Source organism: Mus caroli, unplaced genomic scaffold (genome assembly GCF_978045245.1).
Source record: "Mus caroli unplaced genomic scaffold, Mus_caroli_1 scaffold_19, whole genome shotgun sequence".
Lineage (NCBI taxonomy): Eukaryota > Metazoa > Chordata > Mammalia > Rodentia > Muridae > Mus > Mus caroli.
This window is the reverse complement of record NW_028227274.1, coordinates 29,421,436-29,443,575: the sequence shown is the minus strand read 5'-3', so window position 1 is coordinate 29,443,575 and position 22,140 is coordinate 29,421,436. Positions and strand designations below refer to the sequence as shown.

The 22,140-nt window shown below is 46.9% G+C and overlaps 1 protein-coding gene across 1 annotated transcript in view; it reads left to right on the top strand.

Moving 5' to 3' along the window:
- The window catches only part of Myo7b (myosin VIIB), a 77,894-nt gene that overhangs the window by 8,604 nt on the left and 47,150 nt on the right, over positions 1-22,140 (top strand). Inside the window, exons 2-7 of the mRNA XM_021150276.3 lie at positions 7,299-7,339; positions 13,278-13,391; positions 14,479-14,631; positions 15,387-15,571; positions 18,522-18,643; positions 21,561-21,703. Coding sequence (XP_021005935.1) covers positions 7,322-7,339; positions 13,278-13,391; positions 14,479-14,631; positions 15,387-15,571; positions 18,522-18,643; positions 21,561-21,703 — 735 coding nt within the window. The 5' untranslated portion in view covers positions 7,299-7,321. The remainder of the gene's footprint in view (positions 1-7,298; positions 7,340-13,277; positions 13,392-14,478; positions 14,632-15,386; positions 15,572-18,521; positions 18,644-21,560; positions 21,704-22,140) is intronic.

The window sequence follows — 22,140 nt, the reverse complement described above, 5'->3', positions numbered from 1 at the left end:
TTAAAAAAATCATTTTTTAGCTAGGTGGTGGTGGCAGCACACGTCTTTAATCTCAGCACCTGGAAGGCAGATGCAGGTGAACCTCTGAGTTCGAGGCCAGCCTCTTCTATAGAGTGAGTTCTGGGACAGCCAGGGCTACACAAAGACATCCTGTCTCAAAAACATTAATAACAACAATAATAACTTCTCTTTTCTTCTCACTTTAGGGCTCTATTATTCTTTCCACAGCTTTCTAACATGGCCAGACTATAACTTCAAATCTTCCCTCTTTCGTAATGTGCGCTCTCAGTGATGTACATTTGCCATATGTACTTCCTTTTCTGAATTTTACAAGTTTTGATCAGTTGTAGTTAGTTGATATTTGTTTAGTTGATATTATTTCACTTTTTCCTTGGGACTTTTTGGCCCATGTATCCACAGGTATATTTATTAATCTCCAAATAGGTTAGGATTTGTCACTTATCATTTTGTTATTGATTTCTAGTTTAGGTACATTGTGGTCTGAGGAGGTGATTTACACCATTTGTTTCTTTAAGTCATGCATTATGGACCAGAATGGAGTGTGATCTCTCTTAGCAAATGTTCCATGTGAGGCTGAAAAGACTGTATGTTCTGTTGTTGTTAGACAAACCAGTGTATAAAGATAACATTTCACACATTTGCAGTGCCATATTGGATTGGTGGCCGTGTTGAGTTTGTTTGTTATCCTTATTGATTTTCTGCATCTTGACTCTGTCCATTTCTGATAGAAATACATTGATGTCTCCTACTGTAATGGTCAACTCTTTACTTCTTATATGCTATTGTTTTTGCCTCATGTATTTTGGCATTCTGTTGTTAGGTGCATACAAGTTAAGGATTATGTTTTCTTTGAGATTTTTAATCCCTCTCCATCATGCCATATTTCCTTTCATTTCTCATCCTTTTTTTAAAACTTGGAATATGTTTTCTATGAAATTCTATGGCTATTACAGCTTTCCTTTGAAGTGTATTAGTGAGGTAAATCTTTATCTCCGTAATAAAACTTATACCTGTATAGTTAGTGTAGGCTTCTTGTGAACAACATATAGTTGGTAGCCACTATTTTTTAAAAGAAAAGTAGTAGTGAGGGCAGAATAGAATGGCTCATGCACTTTCCTCAGCAGCTCCTAATGTCATTGGCTGAGATAAAGAATGCATGAGCAGAACATTTTGAGGACTAAGGAAGTGAAGTACTACAGTCATACAGACCTTGATGTACTCATGGTGCATCTTCTGGAGAAGTCCAGAGAAATGGCGTCATTGGGGTCTGGTGATGGATATGATTGCTAGAAAAGTTGCTTTTGGACCTAGCATTGTCATGATCCTGGCAGCAAGCCTAGGCCATAGGAGAGGTTTCACAGAGGAATATGCAGCTGAAAGAGAGTCCAGGTCAGCTAGAATTCTGTAGCCCAATTCAAGCCCAGGTCAAGAGACTTGGAGACTTTCTTGACTGTGTTTAAGCAATGAGATGAGGTCATAGCTGAACTTGCCCCACCCAGTCACATCTTTAACTTCCAGTGTCTTTGTCCTCCCACCACTGAGTCTGGTAGAAGTCCTAGTGAAAAAGGGAACTAACTGAGCAGTGAAATGTAGCATACTAGCTGCATTGCTCTGCCAAGTGGTAAGCAGATCTGAGATGACCTGGGCAGAGAGGCAGAGATGTTCAGAAGAAATCCCATCTATAGGGTTAAGTCCACTTCTCTGCACAATTTTGAAGCTGAAGACAATGTTTCCAGTCACACAGCGGCTTACTGATCCAGGGCTCAGCAAGGACTGAGGATTAACCACCTCAAACTAACTTGGACTAACTCCTACCACATGGTGGGAAACATCGGTAGAAGAGGTTGTCCAATCTTTGCCTTGACCAACACCAGCCCTTCTTGAGTCTCAGGTTTTCTAGCTACTAGCTCAGGCAGTCTTCTGAGTCTGTGTTACAGAGTCTTTGTGAATGAGTCTCAGAAGTGGTATTCCATCACTCTGTGACATTCTCTTTGTTAGGGTAAATAATTAAATCTACCCTCAAAGTAGAGAGGAGCAGTCTCCATTCCATGAGACGATTTTATAAAAGGAGGCGTGTTTTTATTAGTCATCTTTCTATCACTACAATTAAATGTTTGACATAGATTACTTATGAAATACAAAAAGGGCAATTTTGTCTCATGGTTGTGCAGATTCAAGTTCAAGATCGGGAGGCTACACTTCTGGTGTAGGCAGTATATCACAGCAGGGGTGAGTGTCAAAGCAAGTCATCATATTTCAAGACAAGAAGCAAGGAAAGCCAGATGGATGGGATGAGCTCACATACTCCCACTCAGGGGCACATTGCCCTCCATGACCTAAGATCTCTGGCCCATCTCTTCAAGATCAACAGAACATCTCAATTCCACCACTCTGAGGACCAAGCTTTTTATTGGTACTTATGAGAGACATTTAAATTAGACTCAAGCCAGAGAAGTGTGACAAAGACTTGGGGAGCTATTCTAAACTACTACAGAAGCTGATAAAACTAGAGTTCTGATTTAAGAGTGAGAGTCCAGAAAGATTAATGTGGACCACTGATGTCCCTTCACTTTGGAAGTCACCTCAGCATTCAGAGAAATAGTGGAAAGCAAGGAGTAGCAGAGCTGGACTCTAAGGGTGATCTCTCTCTCTCTCTCTCTCTCTCTCTCTCTCTCTCTCTCTCTCTCTCGTGCTCCCTCTCCCTCCCCCTCCCCCTTCCCCCCCTCTCTCTCAATTTTTATTTCATTTTATGTGTTTGGGTGTTCTGCCTGAATGTATGCACCTGTATGTCTTGTGCCCAAGGTGGCCAAAAGAGTGCATTGGATCCCTTGGAACTGGAGTCATAGACAGTTATAAGCTGCCATGTGGAGTGCTGGGAATTGAACTCAAGTCCTCTAGAAGAGCAGTCAGTGTTCTTAACCATTGTACCATCTCTCCAGACCTTGCTTTCTATTTTTATAAATATTTGTTTATTTAGTGTACCTCACAGGGAGCATACAGTGCCACATGTGAAGGTCTGAGAATAGCTTTTGGAAGTCAGTTGCCTCATTCTACAACGTGGGGACTAAGTATTGAACTCAGGTCATCAGGCTTGGCCGTAAGCATCCTTGTCCTTTTTAACTCACTAGCCCCTGTGGATTTCTTCTTTGTAATTCAACAGACCAACATGTACAGAATAAATAGCAGGAAGGAGATCTGAAAGGTAGTTCTTGTTCTGTTGGTTGGAAAGGACTGACCAAGGTCACTGGTGTCAGGGTCCTCTATGTTTTCTCTCTCCAATACCTCTCCAGGTTCCATGAGATGAACAGAGGGACCAGTCTCCCTTTAAAGAATGGAGACTTGCTGAAGGTCTTCTCTGCATTTTGACAGATGTTCACAGTTCCTCAGAGCAGAGGGTATAGAGACAGGACTTCCTCAGAGCAGAAGGTCTAGAGACAAGAGGCAGATTTTAGAGGTAGGGAAAAGATTCTCCTTGCTTACCAGTTGGAAAATCTGTGGCAAGCAAGGTATCTCAGCTGATAAAGAGCTTGTAACATGAACCACATTTTCCCACCCAAACCCACGTTACAAATCTGGACATAGTGACACACGCTTGTAAGTGCTGGGAAGGCAGAAATAAGCAGACCCCTGGGGCTGCCTTGACAGCCAGGGCAACCCACTTGCCAAATTGTTCCAGGCCAATGAGAGACTGTGTATCTCAAAAGAAACCCAAGACGGATGGTGCCTGAGGAACCTCTGAGATTGTCCTCTGGTCTCCTTTGTGAGACATGATTACTGGGAAGGTGTGAAGAAACATTTAATCACCCCCAGATAGAGAGCCTATAACAGGCCAAACTAATGATGCCACTGAAGGGCAAGTTGCTGAACCAATGAGTTTTATTGGGGTTGATTAATAGCTCAGGCAATTGCATGGTCAAAACCCATCCCAGTGTAAGTGACAGCTCACAAAGGAGGAACCCTGGGCCACACTGCACAGTCTGTGGGCAGCTTGACAAGTGGGAGAGTGTCTTTTCCTGGCAGCTCAGTTGGTCTGAGCTCCTGTCTGCCTGCCTGTCTGTTTTATTTTATGTATATTAGTGTTTTCTTGAGTGTACGTCTGTGTACCATGTGCAGAGAGTGCTCCCAGAGGCTAGAAGAGGATGTCAGAGCCCCTAGGACTGGAACCATAGTTCTGAGCCACCATGTGGACTCAGGGAATTGAATCCAGGTCCGTTTGAAAAGCAGCCCATGCTCTTAACCACCAAGCCATCTCTCCAAGCCCCTTAACCACCGAACCATCTCTCCAAGCCCCTTAACCACCAAGCCATCTCTCCAAGCCCCTTAACCACAGAACCATCTCTCCAAGGCCCTTAACCACCGAACCATCTCTCCAAGCCCCTTAACCACAGAACCATCTCTTCAAACCCCTTAACCACAGAACAATCTCTCCAAGCCCCTTAACCACCAAGCCATCTCTCCAAGCCCCTTAACCACAGAACCATCTCTCCAAGCCCCTTAACCACCAAACCATCTCTCCAAGCCCCTTAGCCACCAAGCCATCTCTCCAAACCCCAAGGTCTGGAATCTTGCAGGCAGCTTGGCTGGACTCTGCCTTACCTGGGTGGTTCAGTTGGTCTGAGCCTGCTCTAGTCATTTCAATTTTTCAGAAAGTATTGCTTGGTAGTTCTTACTGTGACATAAGCTTGTGACATCTAGTGAATCTGGTGAGTTGTAATGGCCTCATGAAGCCATGAGTGAATGGCCTCCTGTTTTAGCAATCTTCCCTGCAGGATGGAAGATGAGAGGTTTCATCTTCATTTAGAACATCTTACATCTTAATGAGCTTCCCTCTAAGTTTAACTGTTTTATTTTGGAGGAAATGACTAAAGAACACCTTTTCTACACATCTGCACACATATACATGTGTACCCACACATACGTGAACACACACATGCCAAGATTTGGGAAAGTCTCAGCATTCCCCAGCTTCCATGTTCTCCCTGTAGAATGATTGATGTCATCCATTCTCAGAGATGCCCGGCAATTGGGTATCCTCACCCAACCATATAGACCATTATTGCAGCAACACCATCTCCAGATGTTTCATATGCTCTTTCAGTAGAGAACTATTGACTGTGTCCCTTCTGCAGGCCTGTGCTAGAGGCAGGCAAAGGAGAAATGAACTCCACAGGTTCAGCACCTCTCTCACACCGCTAATGTATCAGAAAAGGAAAGACAGCAGCACTCAATAACACAGGAAGGGCATCCCCATGAGGGGGAAGACTGGGGACCTGGCTTTTCTTTTATCTGAATGCCCCATAGCACTTGGGATCAGCCAGAAGCTGGTTTGGCAGATTTGGAATGTGGTTGTTCTGGGCTTAATTCCTAACTATGCCGTTCATTAACGAAGTGGCTTTCCCTTTTTGGACACCAAGTAAAAATCAAGGGGCCGGGCCTCATATTTTACTCCTATAATCCCAGCAATGGAAGGACTGGAGGAATGCTAGTTCAAGACCCAACTCAGCTATATAATGAGATTCTGATTAAAAGGTTTAGATAAAATACCATCTTAGTCAGTGTTCTATTGATGTGAAGAGACACCATGAGCACAGCAACTCTCATAAGAGGAAGAATTTAATTGGGAGGAGGGCTTGCTTACATTTTCAGAGGCTTAGTCTATTATCATCATGGCAGAGAGCATGGCAACAGACAGGCATGGTACTGGAAAAGTAGTTGAGAGATATATCCTAATCTATTAGCAGAGACAGAGAGAGCTGGGCCTAGCCTTCGCTTTTGAAACCTCAAAGCCCACATCAAGTGACACACTTCCTCCAACAATACCACGCCTACTCCCAAAAAGCCACACCTCCTAATCCTTCTAATCCCACTTCCTGGTGGTTAAACATTTAAATATATGAGCCATAGGGGCCATTCTTCTCCAAACTACCGCAAGTAAACAACCCATCTTAGCAGAGCTCCTCTTAAGACACACGATGATGACTGGTCGGTATGGATATGGGACCAGTTAAAAGTCTGGATTATGTGGGCATGGTGGCACAAGCTTGTAATTCAGAACTGGAAGGCAGAGACAGGGGAGTCCCTAGCACTCACTGCTCAGACAACCTCATCTACTTGCTGAGCTCCAAGTCCCAGTGAGAGACCCTTTCTCAAAAAACAAGCTGGGTACTGAAGAAACAGTGAATTGGGCAAAGTGGTTCTTATATAAATATGTCAACTGGGGTTTGGGTGTAAGCACCCATGTAAATACCTTTAGTGTGTGGCTGCCCACCTATAATCCCAGTCTTGATGGACACAGGGATCCCCACGGAAAACGGGCTAACTATAATAGTTGAATCAGTGCACTCTGGGTTCAGGAAGAGACATTGACTCAACATATAAAGTGGAGAGGATTGAGGGAAAACACCTAGCATCAGTGCTGGTCGCTAAATCAGCAGTTCTCAACCTGTGGGTGGAGACCCTTTTGGAAGTGAATGACCCCTTCACAGGGGTTACCTAAGACCATCAGAAAACACGGCTACAATTCGTAACACTAGCAAAGTCACAGTTATGAAGTAGCAATGAAGATAATTTTATAAGTGAAGGTCACCACAGCATGAGGAACTATATTAAAGAGTCACAACATTAGGAAGGTTGAGAATGGACACATGTGGGCCCTCTATCATACACACATTCCACACGTATATGAAAGAGAGAAAGAGAGAGAGAGGGAGAGAGGGGGGAGAGAGAGAGGGAGAGAGAGGAAGGGAGAGAGAGAGAGAAAGAGGGAGGGAGAGAGTGGGAGAGGGAGAGAGGGGGAGAGAGAGAAAGAGGGAGGGAGAGAGAGGGAGAGAGAGAGAGAGAGAGAGAGAGAGAGAGAGAGAGAGAGAGAGAGAGAGAGAGAGAGAGAGAGAACAATGTGGTGGCTCCTGAGGAACAACATCTGGAGTTGATCTCTGTCTTCCACATGCATGCACATATAACATGCATGTGCAACACAAGAATACTCCCCCCCTTCAAAACTTGGGCTTCTGGATGACAGGGCACATCCCTACTCCCTGAACGGAGCCCAGAGCGAAGGGCCAAGCGATGTCTAAAGGGGAAATAGACGAAGAAGACAAGAAACGCCTTCTTGCTTACAGACCAGGAATGTGGCTCAGTCCTCCAGCTAGTCAGAGCTGTTCCTAGAGGCAAACCCCAATCAAAATACTTGAGGACAGGCTGACAGTCCACATGGCACCTGTCTTTTAGGGCTCCAGACTAATAGCGATGGGGCTGACCTTTTGCTTTTCCTCCTACAGGCTGAAGGAACTGCTGACCTGGGATGTCCGTGTTCCGGCTGGTAAGAGCAGTGCTTACTGTGGACATTTCCTAAGGTTGAGTCAGGAAAAAAGAGAGTCAAAGAGACCCCAGAAGGCCAATTGCAGAGACAGGGGTGGTGATTGAGGACTAGGAAAGGTTCTACTATTGGAATAAAGCAAGTGTGGCTAACACTGGCCTCTGCAAAGTGGCCACGTGTACAGAAATTCCCCACTTATACTCAGGGACTTTAAAAAAGGAGGGTGTGGTTCTTGGGATGGGGAGATGGCTCCATCAGTGAAGTGTTTGCCTTGAATATCTAATAAGTCCCTGAGTGTGTGATACCTGAGAGCCCACCTTAAAACAAAATGAAAAACAAAAATTGCCAGAAATGATCATCGGTATTGGCTTGTAATCCTAGCTCTGAAGTTCAGCTGTCAGTCAGCATAGTTGAGTCAGACAGTATGGAGAAATCTTAGCTCAAAAAAAAAAAAAAAAAAACCACTGTGGGCAGCGCCTGAATAACAGCAGAGATTGTCCTCTGGCCTCCACACGCATGTGCCACACACATGCATGCACATATCCATTCACATCCATTCACATCCCACTTCCTCTAACATGCACCTTTGCACACTCGGGGTAGGAATGGGGCGCTCCCATTTGCTGTCTTATGTGGCAGGTGCACAGAGCTTGCCTGGGGATAACAGGGTGGGAAGGATAACTCATGTGGGAAATGGAGTGTGATTTTGTTAATTGTTTGGTTCAACAAACACTGAGAAAATGCCAGAGCCGGAGAGTGATTCAGAGGAGATAAAAGTGGAGGCATATGCTCATTCTCAGGTAGTGTGAGGTTCAGATCAAGTATACAGTGTGTAGCTCAGTCCCTCACAGGACATAGAAAGGTGGCGATTGTCTCACTTAGAGAACAGCCTTGTGCAATACTACCTTAGTAAAAGAAAGCTTAATCCAAACTATACACATAGGGTAATGTGATAAATTAATATCACAAGTATACACACTGTTAAACTATGTGGCTTTCTAAGTTCCCAGGCAAACCTTATAAAAACACAGGACACTCCTTATGGTACACAGAGTGATCCGCCAAAACCATGCTTTCGGTTTTGGGTGAGTGCAAGTGGCTGATAGAGAGACACAGCAGACAGGGCAGACTGGTGAGTATAGCATCCGGAGGAGTGCAGCTAAGGGAACTGTCACACAGAGACTCTGGAGAGTTAAAAGACCTTAGAGAGGGATGGCATTGCCCTGTTTTACCCCCATCGTCTGATCTCGAACTGGACGTCTGATCGTCTGTATCCCGAACTGGAGGGTAAATCAAAAAGCCAGCGCATTCAGGCATCAGTGGAGTAGAAACAAGTCGGCAGAAAACACAGGGCAGAGGAGTCTTGTGAGGAGGAGAATACTCTACGTTGGTTAGAGGAAAGCAGGCTTGGAGATACCAGGAGATACCAGGCAGAGAGAGCAGGCATGAAGAGAGCAGCATCTCCTGAATGCCGCCCCTCCTTGCCCCGCCCCCACCCCCGCCCCGCCCCGCCCCCGCCCCAGGCAAGCTGACTTCTTGAATCCAGCTAAGGTAGCTGCCCACCTAGCAGCAGCTTGTCGGACACCTGTCAGTCTCTTCTTTACAATATGGCTAGGCCTGGGCCTTCCTAAGTTTGTCTTAAACTGCTCTGCACATTCACAAGATTTCCAAGTCATGACATCTCAGTGTCAGCTGCCTCTGATGCTGGCTAGTGTTGATGGCACGTGGCTGGGAGAACTCCTAAGTCCTTTCTAGAAACCAGTAAGTATAGGTGTAAAATAATGTGTCACAATTAAAACAGACATCATCAACAATAACAAAAGCCCCACCACAAAGGTCTGCTATTTTCTCTTTAGCCTGATATGAAAATACATTGATTGATCTTATCACTCGGTGACACAGCTTGTGGTTGGAGTCTCCTTTGGGTCTCCTATTTCTTTGATTCCAACAGATATCAGGAAGGTGAAACCCAAACGGAAGGGAAGAGAAGATTGTGATATGTCACGGAATGCCCATGGTACAGGAAATTCTAGGGGTAAAGTGGTCCCCTGAGGGCCCAATGGTACCAAGAAGTTTAATGGATGCCACCATTTTGGTTCATTTCGTGTGATACATTAATCAAGATGGCAGTAAAGCCACATGGTGGTCAGCATCTTAATGATGTCACTAACTAAGACAGTAGCCAAATCACATGGCTGTCCCCATCTTGATGAGGCCACCAGTCAGTATGGTGACAAAGTGACATGTTTGCTTTTTTGTTTATGGTGAACTCGGCTCAATGATAAAATGACCACATACCCCTATCAGAGCACAAGACTCTTAGGACCCACCATACATATCACAGATTGAATGTAGACCATTACCCCTTTAAAAAAGAAAAAGTCACCAATTAAATCAGCATGGATAGAGAAGGAGACAGCTCATGTGCCCTCAGTGTAGGACTTCACTGCTTTGTAGCTGCAAACTCTGAGTGGTGCCGTCTAGATCACGTTTTGACCTTCCTGGAGATTCCAGGGACAAGCTGTTGTTGGGAAAAGGAACTCATAGAAGAAGCAGAAGAAATGAAGAGATTTGCCCCAAATCTCACACATGACACAGTTGCTCAAGGCACAGAAACTTGGAAGAGAAATGGTGTGTGTGTGTGTGTTTCTGGCCCACGTGAGTGTGGTGTGGTCTGAATCAGGTGGATCTGTGAATACTGAATGGGGTAGGGAGCTCTGAGTTGGCCACAGAGGTTGGGAGTTGGTCACCTTCTGTCTTGGGGATGGAGGGGTTGATGCTTCCTTAGATTTCTCTACCTAATTGTGTCCCATTCTGGCTTTGTGGGAGTTAAACTATGGACATCTCAGCCTCATGCAGTAGAGGTTTCTCAAACCCTGATAGCCAATCAGAATCTCACCTCCACTAATGGAGGTTTTGTTTGTTTGTTTGTTTTATATTCCTGTCTTGAGTGCTTTGTCTGTCTCTGACAAAATTGTCCTATGGTAAGTCCGGGTTTGTTGGTTTGTTTGTTTGTTTGTTTTGTTATTTTTGGTTTTTCAAGACAGAGTTTCTCTGTATAGCCCTGGCTGCCCTGGAACTCACTTTATAGACCAGGCTGGCCTCGAACTCATAAATCTGCCGGCCTCTGCCTCCTGAGTGCTGGAATTAAAGGCATGTGCCACCACGTCCCTTGGCTGCTACCTTTTATTCCTAACCTAGATGGTGACTGCAGCTTGCCCCGTTGGTGGGAACTAACTTCACAGTCTCAGTCAGCTGGCTAATTGGTGCAAAGGGGAAAGGGAAGGCCAGGAGCCCTTGTCTGCTGACAGAAAAACAACAAACAAAACAACACAACCACAGACATTTTAATCCAGGCTGATTCCATTTCCTAGCTATTGTACATAGAGCAATGAGGAACATGCATATGCAAGCATCTCCGTGGCAGGACACAGTGTCCTTTGGGTGTGTCCAGTGCACGTGAAGGGACAAAGTGAAGAAACTGCTGATATGGTATGGTTAAGACTTTTATTGTAGATATGAGAGAGAGAACAACTGGAGGCACCCGGAGGAGTCCAGAGTAGAGAGAGAAAAAAGTAAACTGAGCATTGCTAGAGCTATCATTATTATCCTATAATAGGACAGGAGAGGATAATAATGAGAGAGACAGAGAGACAGAGAGACAGAGAGACAGAGACAGAGAGACAGAGAGAAAGAGAGAGAGACACACAGAGACACACAGAGACAGAGAATGAGAATGGAGAGAATTCAGGAACAAGGCTAAGATGCTATTGTGGACTCTGAAGCGTGCAATAGGTACTTGTGACGGTGAGGGAGCCTGGTGGCCTTTGTGCTTTGATACGCCACGATAGGTATATGCCAATGGAGCCATGTGCCCTTTGTGCCAGAAGTAAGGAAAATGACTCTTTTTGACAGATAGGAACTGGTTTCACAAGTTCCTGACATGTGCTGGCTTTAATCTAACCCAGAAATACTCCTATAGTCCAGGTCATTTCTGGGTCTTTGGACTGCCTTTTGGAGTTTGTAGAATTGGGGGTTCCTTTGGACCTGACACCCAGGAGTAGTGTAACTGCGATCCATCTGCTGCTGTCTGCTCACCTACGGACTCCTGAGCAAGCTGCCTGTGGTGCTACTCATTTATTCCTTAGGGAGGGGTGGCCGAGGGCCCAACCAATCATTCCTCTCCTTACAGACCACACACTCTGCTTCTTTGTTCTTTCAGTTCCCATTGGCTGATACCTTGGGCATGCCCTGTTTCTCTTTCATCTCTGGTTAATGTAGGTTTCTCTGCAAGATGGTTATTATCCGTCCTGGACCTTTATTCTTCGTGCTTTGGATTGAACATGCAGTTTCTGCTGCCTGGTGCAGCCACTCACACCGACTCTCAGCCGTGTAGTGTGTTATTCCCATTGTTTTTGTTGGGCTCCAGGTGAAAGCCATTTTAAGCAGAAGCTTAAAATGAACGAACACTTTAATTTCTGTGCGCACAGGAAGGCAGTCAGTTTGGGATCTGAACTGTGACTTGGAGGGGAAATTGTACAATATTTTTAAAGAATTAGAACACAGAGCAAGGGGGACTAGGGTGGGCTGTTGCATTGATCAATCATATTTTGACACAAGGGGTTAAGAAAGGAAGTTATCATTGGTGACCTGGTCTTACCCAGGTCATGTGGTTTTGTGATACTTGAGTCAGCTTTTGTAGCTCGATCCAGTCCTGGACTCTGACCTGGGATTTGGGGTGATAAAGGGACAAGGGAGTGGGAAAGCTGCACTTAGTTAATTCATTCAAGACAAGCAGCACATTCATGACTTGTGTGCCTTGGTTTAGATAACGGGATAACAGCGTCTTCCCCCTTCACATCCTTTCCCGGTTAACAGACAAACATGAACCATCTGAAGCCGCGGGGTAGGAGTTGGGTTCTGGAACCCGGGGACATGACCTCAGTTTTGATCCATTCAGCAGAATGAAATGCGTCCCTGAGATGGCTGAACTCAGGAAACTACCCCTTAACATCTTATGCTCAGGTAGCAACAGTTTCATTTTATTTGTTAAAGTTGAATAGGGAAGGTCTTGAAAGATGGACAGTTCAGTTGATAAAGTGCTTGCCTTGCAAGAAACGGATACTAGGGCTCTCTGACCAGCTACCCTAGCATACCTGGTGAGCTTCAGTCAAATCTCTCTTTCTCTCTCTCTCTCTCTCTCTCTCTCTCTCTCTCTCTCTCTCTCTCTCTCTCACACACACACACACATACACACACACACACACACACATACACACACACACACACCCTTGTCCTGAGCACAGAGAGACATGCATACACAGCACCTTCCTATGTTGGCCCTTTTACTATCACTTCTGTTGCACTGAGTTTTCTTAAATCATAAGGAGGTTTATGTGGTGATCAATGGTGGTGATGGGATCCAGGTGATAGGGTAGGCTAGCCAAAAACCACATTATCCCAACCAATAGGATGTCCCCTATATACCCTCCTGTTTCTACTTCCCTAGCACCAAGATTACAAGCATACACCATCATGCCCAGAATTTTTTTTTTAAAAAGTGGGTGCCAGGGGTTGAAGTCATCTCCCCTAGCACTCCATTTTCAAGTGTGAGAAGCAGTCAGTTCTTAGCTTCTCCCCTCACTGCCTTCCATGATGGAGACAACATCTGGATGTTAGTTATTTCCTTTGATTCCCCCCCTCCCTTAGTAAGAGTCGCGATGGGGAAGTTCGAGCCCTGGCCCTGCTAAGCTCATTTGTCTAGACAGAATAATCACAGGGAAGCTTGATTGGCCGTGATGGGTCGTGGGAGGACAGATGAAGGAGAGGACAAAGACCTGAGAGCTTGAGGCTGCAGGTGACAGCCCCAAGACAGGTAAGTCTCTAGTGGGAAAGGGAAAGAAGAGGAAGACACAGATCTTGTCTCTTCCCTGCTCTCTAGGGTGACCATGTGTGGCTGGACCCTCCCTCCAGCAGCAAGACTGGTGTGGCCATTGGGGGCATTGTCAAAGAAACAAAACTGGGGAAGACCTTGATTGAGGATGACGAGGGCAAGGTTGGTATTGGGGTTCCTCTCCAAGTCCCTCCCTATGGGGCTCAGGCACTTGCTCACCAATTCCATCGAGGAAATCCATTTATCCCTGGGCAGGACAGAGCACAACGGAGTCCTGCCTTGATAAAAGGATTCGTTTGTCTTGATGTTTTGAGAATAACAGTTGAGGACTGTTGAGGGAGGAGGAGGAAGTGAGGCAATGGGATGGGGCAGGGAGGGTAGAAGACCAAAATCTGACCTGCAGAGGGATGGAGGCAGGAGGACAGCTTGGTGAGAAAGGTGTGTGGAGGGGGAGGCAGAAAGGACAAAAAGTGTCCAGGTTAAAAGTGGACAGCTCAGAGCAGTTAGGTTAGAAGCTAATCCATCTAAGTATAAGACAGGGACAGCCAAGGACAGTGGGGGGGGGGTAAGCATCCAGCTGGCCACTAACTCCTCTTCAGGCCAACCTCCCTGTCCTCCAGGGGTCCTAGGGAGAGTCATTTGTGGATAATGATGTACAAAGTGAAGGTTCTGATTGTGACTTAGACCACCAAAGATTTGAAGTCAGTCAAATAGTAACAATAGCCAAGTGGTGGTGGTGCAAGCCTTTAATTCCAGTACTTGGAAGACAGAAGCAGGTGGATCTCTATGAGTCTGAAGCCAGCCTGGTCTACAGTGTGAGTTCCAGAGGAGCCAAGGCTAGGTAGAGAAACCCTGTCTCAAAAAGATCCCAATAACAATAGCAACAGCAGCAGCAGCAGCAGCAGCAGCAGCAGCAGCGTTCCTTCTACTTGAACAGTGCTGTGGAATTTTAAAACTGCTATTACTTGCACCATTCTGCTCCAAGGACTGTCAAGGTCTCTGTCTGCAAACTCCCCGCTGCTAGTTCTCACATGTTCTTCTGAAGCTTAGCCCAGCCCCAGCTCCACACAGACCCCAGTCCCTTAGACAGATGCCGACTAAAGCCATAGGTGGATCTAACTTCGTCACAGGTATCCTGTGACGCAGACCAAGAGCAAGCCTGGCCAGTGGCACATCTTAGACCTGAGAATGTCGAACAGGAGGGTGGAGAGGGCAGGCCTATGTGGAGAGTTGGTGACTGTCGTTCCAGGAACACTGGGTCTGTGCAGAAGACCTCAGCACCCTCAGGCCTATGCACCCCAACTCAGCCCAAGGAGTGGACGACATGATCCGCCTAGGGGACCTGAATGAGGCGGGTGTGGTGCACAACCTCCTGATCCGATACCAGCAGCACAAGATCTATGTGAGTTTACTGGTGCTATGTCCTCGGGAAGCGGAGAGATCTGGGGCTTGGCACTACTCCCCTTATCGTCACTCAGTGAGGTGGTCCAGTTGCTCGGGCTTTCTCATCCTCTAACACCAAAGAAACAGAAGCAAGCCTGGAGATGTAGCCCAGTTGGTGCTTGCCTAGAGTGCAGGGTGCCCTGGGTTAGATTCCCAACCATATAAACTGGGCACAGTCATGGTCACCTCTAATCTCAGCACTAGGGACATAGTGTCAGGAGCATTAGAAATTTAAGGTCATTCCCAGCTACATGAGTTTGAGACTAGACTGGGCTACATGAGACTGGTTTTTTGTTTGTTCAATTTTTTGGTATGTCTGTTTTTAAAGCAAAGCTGGGATATCATATTCTAGGAGCTGGGCAGCTAGTGCAGAGAGCTAGCACAGTGCCAGGCACACAGTAGATAGTCAATAAGTGCTGACCCTTCTGCAAGCACCCACTGAGTCTGCTCATCCCTCTCTGTGCTGGGCAGCCCATGTATTTATCCAACCCATTTTTACTGAGGTCTTTCTAAAACTAGGTAGGGTACTACACATTTACTATTACTGGGAACAAGCCCCCAGAAACTCGTGGTCCTAGAGGATGCTCCATCTTCTCAGAGGAAGGAGCTGGGCAGCCGAGAACAGCTCTAGAGGTGTTGCAGCCAAGGCTGAGGTCCAGCCCAGCAGCTCTGTCCCAGGACTGGCGGGTGCTAATTACCTGCTCTCATTCCCAGACCTACACAGGCTCCATCCTGGTGGCTGTGAACCCATTCCAGATGCTGCCCCTGTACACCCTGGAGCAGGTACAAATCTACTACAGCCGCCATATGGGCGAGCTGCCTCCCCACATCTTCGCCATTGCCAACAGCTGCTACTTCAACATGAAGAAGAACAAGAGGGACCAGTGCTGTATCATCAGGTGAGGCTCAGACCTCATTTCTGGGGCAGATGGTCAACTACTGTCTTTAAGCCGCAAAGGATCCCAGAGAGAAAGAATCACTCCTCTCCCTAAGGTTCTCACAGGCTCTCTTCCTAACCAGAGTTCTTAGCAGACATGTTTGCTCAGAACTGCTCCTACTGCCCTGCTCCCAATGACATGTCCCTCACACCTCAAGAACATGTCCTCCATACCCTGACGACATGTTTCTTGAAGACACATCCTCCATCCCCTGAGGTCTGTAAGGGCTAGGAGGAACAAGTGCTCTCTAACCCCAAGCATGGCTCTGCTTCCCTGCCTGCCTGATCCTGGCCACCTTGTACACAGACCTTCTTCCTGCTGAGGAAAAAAAAAGGAGGAGCAAGGACTTGGTTCCTGAGTCCCTAATTTGGAGTTGTAATCGTCATTCACTTATGCATGAGTTCATTCATTCATTCATTCATTCATTCATTCAAGCTCTTTCTATACCCATTAGAGCTGTAGCTGAGTTGCTAGTGTGCTTGCCTAGCAATGGGTTCTATCTGCAGCACCACATGAGCCAGGTGCAGTTGTGCACACCCGTAATCCTAGCACTCAGAAGGTGGGGACAGGAAGAGCAGAAATTCAAGTTCATCCTTGGATAGATAGCAAAATTTAGGCTGGCCTGTGGTACATGAAATACTGTCTCAAAAATAAAAATAAGTAATAATAATAATAATAAAAGATCTTATCGTCCCTCCTTGTCCTAACACAGGAAACAGCAACAGGTGAAAGAGACTCCAACTTCTGCCCCCAGGCTCATGTCACAGAACAGTAGACTGGCAAGCAGGTGCTAAGAACATAAGGGATGTAGAACAGGGAAGAGACAAATAACAGGCAAGGGATGCTGCCTCTCCAAACAGGGGCACCTGAATGGCATCCTAGCATAAGTGACATTTCATGCCTTCAGTCAGCCTCTGAACTGGGCTCTTACCTTAGTGTTACGGAACCTCCAATTGGAGAGGTCGTGGTTCGAACCCAGTGATGTTACAGGTGCGGATCTAAGCCCCATGTACACCTGATGAAGTTTCTAGGCTGTTGGGTCCCAGGTCAGAACTAGAAATAGAGATTGTTTTTTATAGAAAGGAAATGCACTTCCAAGAGTGGGAGTTGGCACAAAAGCTGGGGACAAACATGTGCCCTAAGAGTGCTGGGCCACAAACCACAGAACCACAGTCAAGCAAGTGCTTCAGCTCTGGGTATGAGCTCACTGCACTGAGGCGCGTGCCTCTACGACCAGCTACTCGGGAGGGTGAGGTAGAAGGATCTCTTGAGGTCATGAGCTCGAGATTAGCTTAAGCAATATAGTGACCCTCTGTCCTCCTCCTCCTCCTCTCCCCCCTCCTCCTTTCTCCTTCCTCCTCCTTCTTTTTCCCTTTTCCTCCTCCTTTCTTCCTGCTCCTCCTTTCTTCTTCTTCTTCTTCTTCTTCTTCTTCTTCTTCTTCTTCTTCTTCTTCTTCTTCTTCTTCTTCTTCTTCTTCTTCTTCTTCTTCTCCTTCTCCTTCTCCTTCTCCTTCTCCTTCTCCTTCTCCTTCTCCTTCTCCTTCTCCTCCTCCTCCTCCTCCTCCTCCTCCTCCTCCTCCTCCTCCTTCTCCTTCTCCTTCTCCTCCGTCTCCTTCTTTTCCTTCTCTTTCCTCCTCTTCCTCCTCCTCCTTGGTTTTCAAGATATGGTTTCTTTATGTAGCCTTGACTGTCCTGAAACTTACCCTGTAGACCAGGTTGGCTCCAAACTCAGAGGTCTGCCTTCCTCAACCTCCTGAATTAAAGGTGTAGGCCAACACTGTTCAGCCAGTCTTTTGTGTGTGTGTGTGTGTGTGTGTGTGTGTGTCTGTGTCTGTGTGTCTGTGTGTGTCTGTGTGTGTGCAATTTTGGTATTGTTTATTTTGGTTTCATTACTATGTTTTTGAGAGCTATGTCTCTCACAGCTCTGACTGGTTTGGAACCTGCTATGTAGAACAGGCTGGACTTAAACTCTTGGAGATCACCCTCTCTGCCTCCCGAGAGCAAGAATTAAAGGTGCTTTAAGAATTAGGTGCAGTATGCCCAGCTCAACTTGACCTTGGAGTGAACATTGAAGCCACGTAGCAGCTGGCTCTCCAGGACAGTAAGCAAGTAGCCAACAGAGCAGTAAACAAGGAAAGGACTGGCAGGATCTTCACAGTGGGGATGACACAGAGGCAGGGTATGCAGCAGCCGCTCACACTGCAGCTCAGTCGGGAAGCTGAGAGATGAAGGCTCGTGCTAAGCTTGACTGTACCTTTTTATTCTGTCCAGGACCCCAGTCTGTGGAAATGTGCCAACCATATTTAGGGTGTGCCTTCCCACTTCAAGTAACCCAATCTAGATAATCTTACAGACATATCCAGAGGCTTACCTCTTTGGTGACTCTAAACATTCCAGGTTATACACAGATTCTGATTGGGTGAAGCTAAGGGAACCTGGGATGCTAGAGTTCTGTCCAGATACAGATAACACTGGCCCAGGAGCCACACTTTCATCAGAAAGACACTGAGTCACCTTTCCTGTTCTGACAGGTAGCCCAGGGATAACCCAGATCATACTGTGCCAAGAGTCTTTCAGCCTAGCAGGAAAGAAAAGACAATGCAATAATTTCTACCAGGGATGCTCAACATTTTGACATTGTCTTCTCCAAATGTATTGAGCTACATTATAGTTATTCTGGAACACATGCAGACATGCCTGTATCATAGATAGATAGTCCGAGATGCTCAGGGGACTTCAGGGCAAAGGCATTGTGGAATTTCTTCATGGGAAAGTGTATTCATGTTAGCATGGCCCAGGGTACACAGTGGGTGGGAGTTGGGAGCACAGAGGTCATTTTATAGAGAGTGGAGAAGCTCTAGATAGTGGTAAGTCTCTGTCTGAGGCCTCATTTCCCTGAACTCTCCTGCAGTGGCGAGTCTGGGGCCGGGAAGACTGAGACCACCAAGCTTATCCTTCAGTTCCTCGCCACGGTCAGTGGCCAGCATTCGTGGATTGAGCAACAGGTCCTGGAGGCCAACCCCATCCTGGAAGGTAAGCTGTGATCCTGAGGACTTGGACATGAGTGGTCCTCCCCACACATGGTGGCCATGGGTAGCCACGTGTAGCCGTGGCACAAGTCATAAACTTCAAACAAGGCTGGGCTGAACAGGAGTGTGTGATCCCCAGGTAGCATGAAGGGAGAGGCTGTAGAGGTAGCTTAATTGGGAAAATGCTTACCATATAACCATGTGGACCTAAATTCAGTCCCCAGCACCCATGTAAAAACCAGGCATGGTGGCTGTTGTAATTCTAGCACAGGAGAAGCAGAGGCAGGTAGATCTCTGGGGCTCAATGGCCGGCCAGCCCAGCCTAACTGGCGAGCCTCAGAACCCAGTGAGATACCCTGTTTCAAAAACACAAGGTGGATGAAGAATGACAGCTGAGGTTGATTTCAGGCCTTCATGAGGGCACGGGTGCAGGCGTGCGCGTGCGCACACACACACAAATACACACACTGAATGGGAAAACCCAACAGTATTCCTTTAAAGATAGGGTTCCAAGTGGGGCAGTAATAGCATCCTTTTAATCCCAGCACTCATGGAGCAGAGGTGGGCAGGCCTCTATGAGTTCAAGGCCAGCCTGGTCTACAGAGAGAGTTCCATGACAACCATAGAGAAACCTTGTCTCAGAAAACCAAAAACCAAACCAAACCAAAACAAAAAGCAAACCCAAACAAACAAAAAATAGGGTTCCAAGATCAAACCAGTTTGAGAAATGCCTGTGTGTTTCTGAGAAGTTGTTTCTGGGCCACATGTGGTTAAGACTGCAATAGGAGCCCTCGAGGAGACAAAGAAGAAGCAGGAGCAGACAGAGCAAGCATTCAGACTCAGATGCTGACTGGATAGTTTGAGAAGAGAAGAGAGGACCCAGAATTGGGCAAGGGGGTTGGGTGGGGGGTGTCAAGCTGGATGCCTTGCACCGGTCAGTACCTTGCTGTCCCTGTCTTACTGACTACAGGGAGAGACTCTGTAGTGAGCTCACCTAATGACAGGCTGTGGGCCAGACTTCCCCTCAGAAGAGTTGAGTCAGGTTCCCCCACCCTGAGCTTTAGTCCCTGGTCGAGGTGGTCCAGGCATCTGTTACCTTGGCCCCAGGTCCAGTAGCTGCTGAACAGATAATCTTTTTTTTCTTCCCTCATCTCTGTGTTGTTATTTTACTTATCTTATGGGTACGTGATCATGTGTGTGCAGATGTATGTACACATGCACATGTATGTATACGCATGTGAAGGTCAGAAGTTAACCTTGGGTGCATTCTGCCTTTGGTTTGAGACACTGACTTGGAACTTCACCAAGTGGGCTTGGTGTTGTGAGCCAACAAACGTGTGCTGGGAACCAAGCTCTGGTCCTGAAGCAGCCGGTGCTCCTAACTGCTGAGCCATCCCTTCAGCCTCCACCTTGATTTCTCATAGGGGGTCTCTCACTGAATCTGAAGCTCACTGACTGGCTAGCCTGGCTGGCCAACAAGCCCCAGGGATCTTCCTGTTTCTGCCTACCCATCATAGGCACACGTGCATGAGAGCCCTCCCCGTGTTCCTGCTTTGTCACTGTGACTGCTAAAGGCTTGACATGAGTGATGCCATTTTCATTTGGTCAGCTTTCACATTTCTGTGGGCTGCTGAGAAGCCTGCAGTAACAGCTTTACAAAAGATAGGTTGGGTCGATTGCTACAACCACATGTCTCCTTTTGTATCCATCTGCCCTTTCTGGGGTGGAGTCAGCCCTTGTCAATCACGCTTCCCATCCCACCTCTACCTCATCACACGAGGCATCTTCTTTTTCTTTTTTCTTTTCCTCCCCCACCCCCTGCATTTCTTCAAGAATACTGTATTTACAACATTTCCACCCTTCTCCTCTCCCTCTTCCAATTTCTTCTGTGTCCCCTCAACTCTGCCTTAAATTCATGGTCTCCTCTCTCTCTCTCTCTCTCTCTCTCTCTCTCTCTCTCTCTCTCTCTCTCTCTCTCTCTCTCTGTGTGTGTGTGTGTGTGTGTGTGTGTATACAGCATGGTCTATTTAGGCTATGTGGGCTGACCACTTGAGAAACACATGGCTCTGTTGGCCCTCAGAAGCCTCCCTCCCTCCTCCTTTGAGGCGATCTCAAATTCTGAGCCTAGCATTCCCAGCTGTAAGTCCCCTAGCCTACCACCATTTTGGCTAGCCTTCTCTCCTCTTCTCCTGGGTCTACACTTGGCTAGATTCCTACTCTACAGGGGCCCTGTCTTCTGACTTCTAGCTTTCCTGTACACTGCTGTCTCTTCCCTACCATGGCTACCAAGACAACCTTCCTCACCTTCAACTGCATGCTCTCCACTGTCAGGTTTTAAGACCAGGGGCTTTTAAAGCTACATTTACCTGAAACAACCCGTTTCTCACACTGCTGAAAATGAAATACCAACTCTCCTATCAAAAGCCTGGCTGTGAGTGTCTAACTTTCTAACCAACTCCCCCAGTTGCCTGGATTCCACTGTCAACTCCCCAGGGGAGTTTGCCAACTCAGGACATAGACCCCAGGGCGGCTACTGGTATAATGGCACACCTCAACTAGAGATGCTCCTCTTCCTCACTTATTCCACACCCTCAGTCCTCCCCCAAGTACAGGCTACTCCTCAGCTACGTGGGAAGAAACCTCCCCCTTCCTCTGAGACCTCTAAGAAGGAACCCCGCTCTGCCACACGGACCTGAACTCTCCTCAGCTTCAGACATGCTGTCTATCTACAGGCTGTCTGTCTGTCTGTCCAAAGCACTAATAACTCTTCCAATGAACTACTTTCCTGAAAGAATGGCCACCTCACTGTTGATTCGTGAACCGTTCATCCACCTCCTCTGAGAACCTAGCAAGATGACCCTTAAGTAAATGGAAGTTTTCTCCCTTCTGCTCCTGTTGTGAAATCTCCCTTTTACCCTCAGCCTTTGGCAATGCCAAGACCATCCGCAATGACAACTCCAGTCGCTTTGGGAAGTACATTGACATCCACTTCAACTCTAGCGGGGTGATTGAGGGCGCAAGCATTGAGCACTTCCTCCTGGAGAAGTCCAGAGTCTGCCGGCAGGTGAGACTACTCCCTACCCCCGTCACCCTGGGACTTCCTCACTGTCATCCTCCTGCCTCTGTCCCCAAACTCCATGTGCTTCTCAGTATTGCTGCTAAGGAAGCAATTGAATTTTCTCAGCTTTGAATTTCTTGTCCATACAATTTGTATAAAAGCACGTGTGGGCATACATGCATACATGTTTGTGTGTGTGTGCAGATACACATGTGTGCACATTTGTGTGACAGCTGGTGGCCAGTGTTAGGTGTGTTCCTTGATCATTCTCCACCTTATTTTTGGATACAGGGTCACCCACTGTATCTTGAGGTTAATGATTCAACAAAACTTGCTGGCTAGCAAGCCCCGGGGATCCAATTTCTGTCTCTCCAGCACTAGGGCTACAGGTGTATACCATCATATCCAGCTCTTTACATGAATAGTGGGGATTTGAACTCATA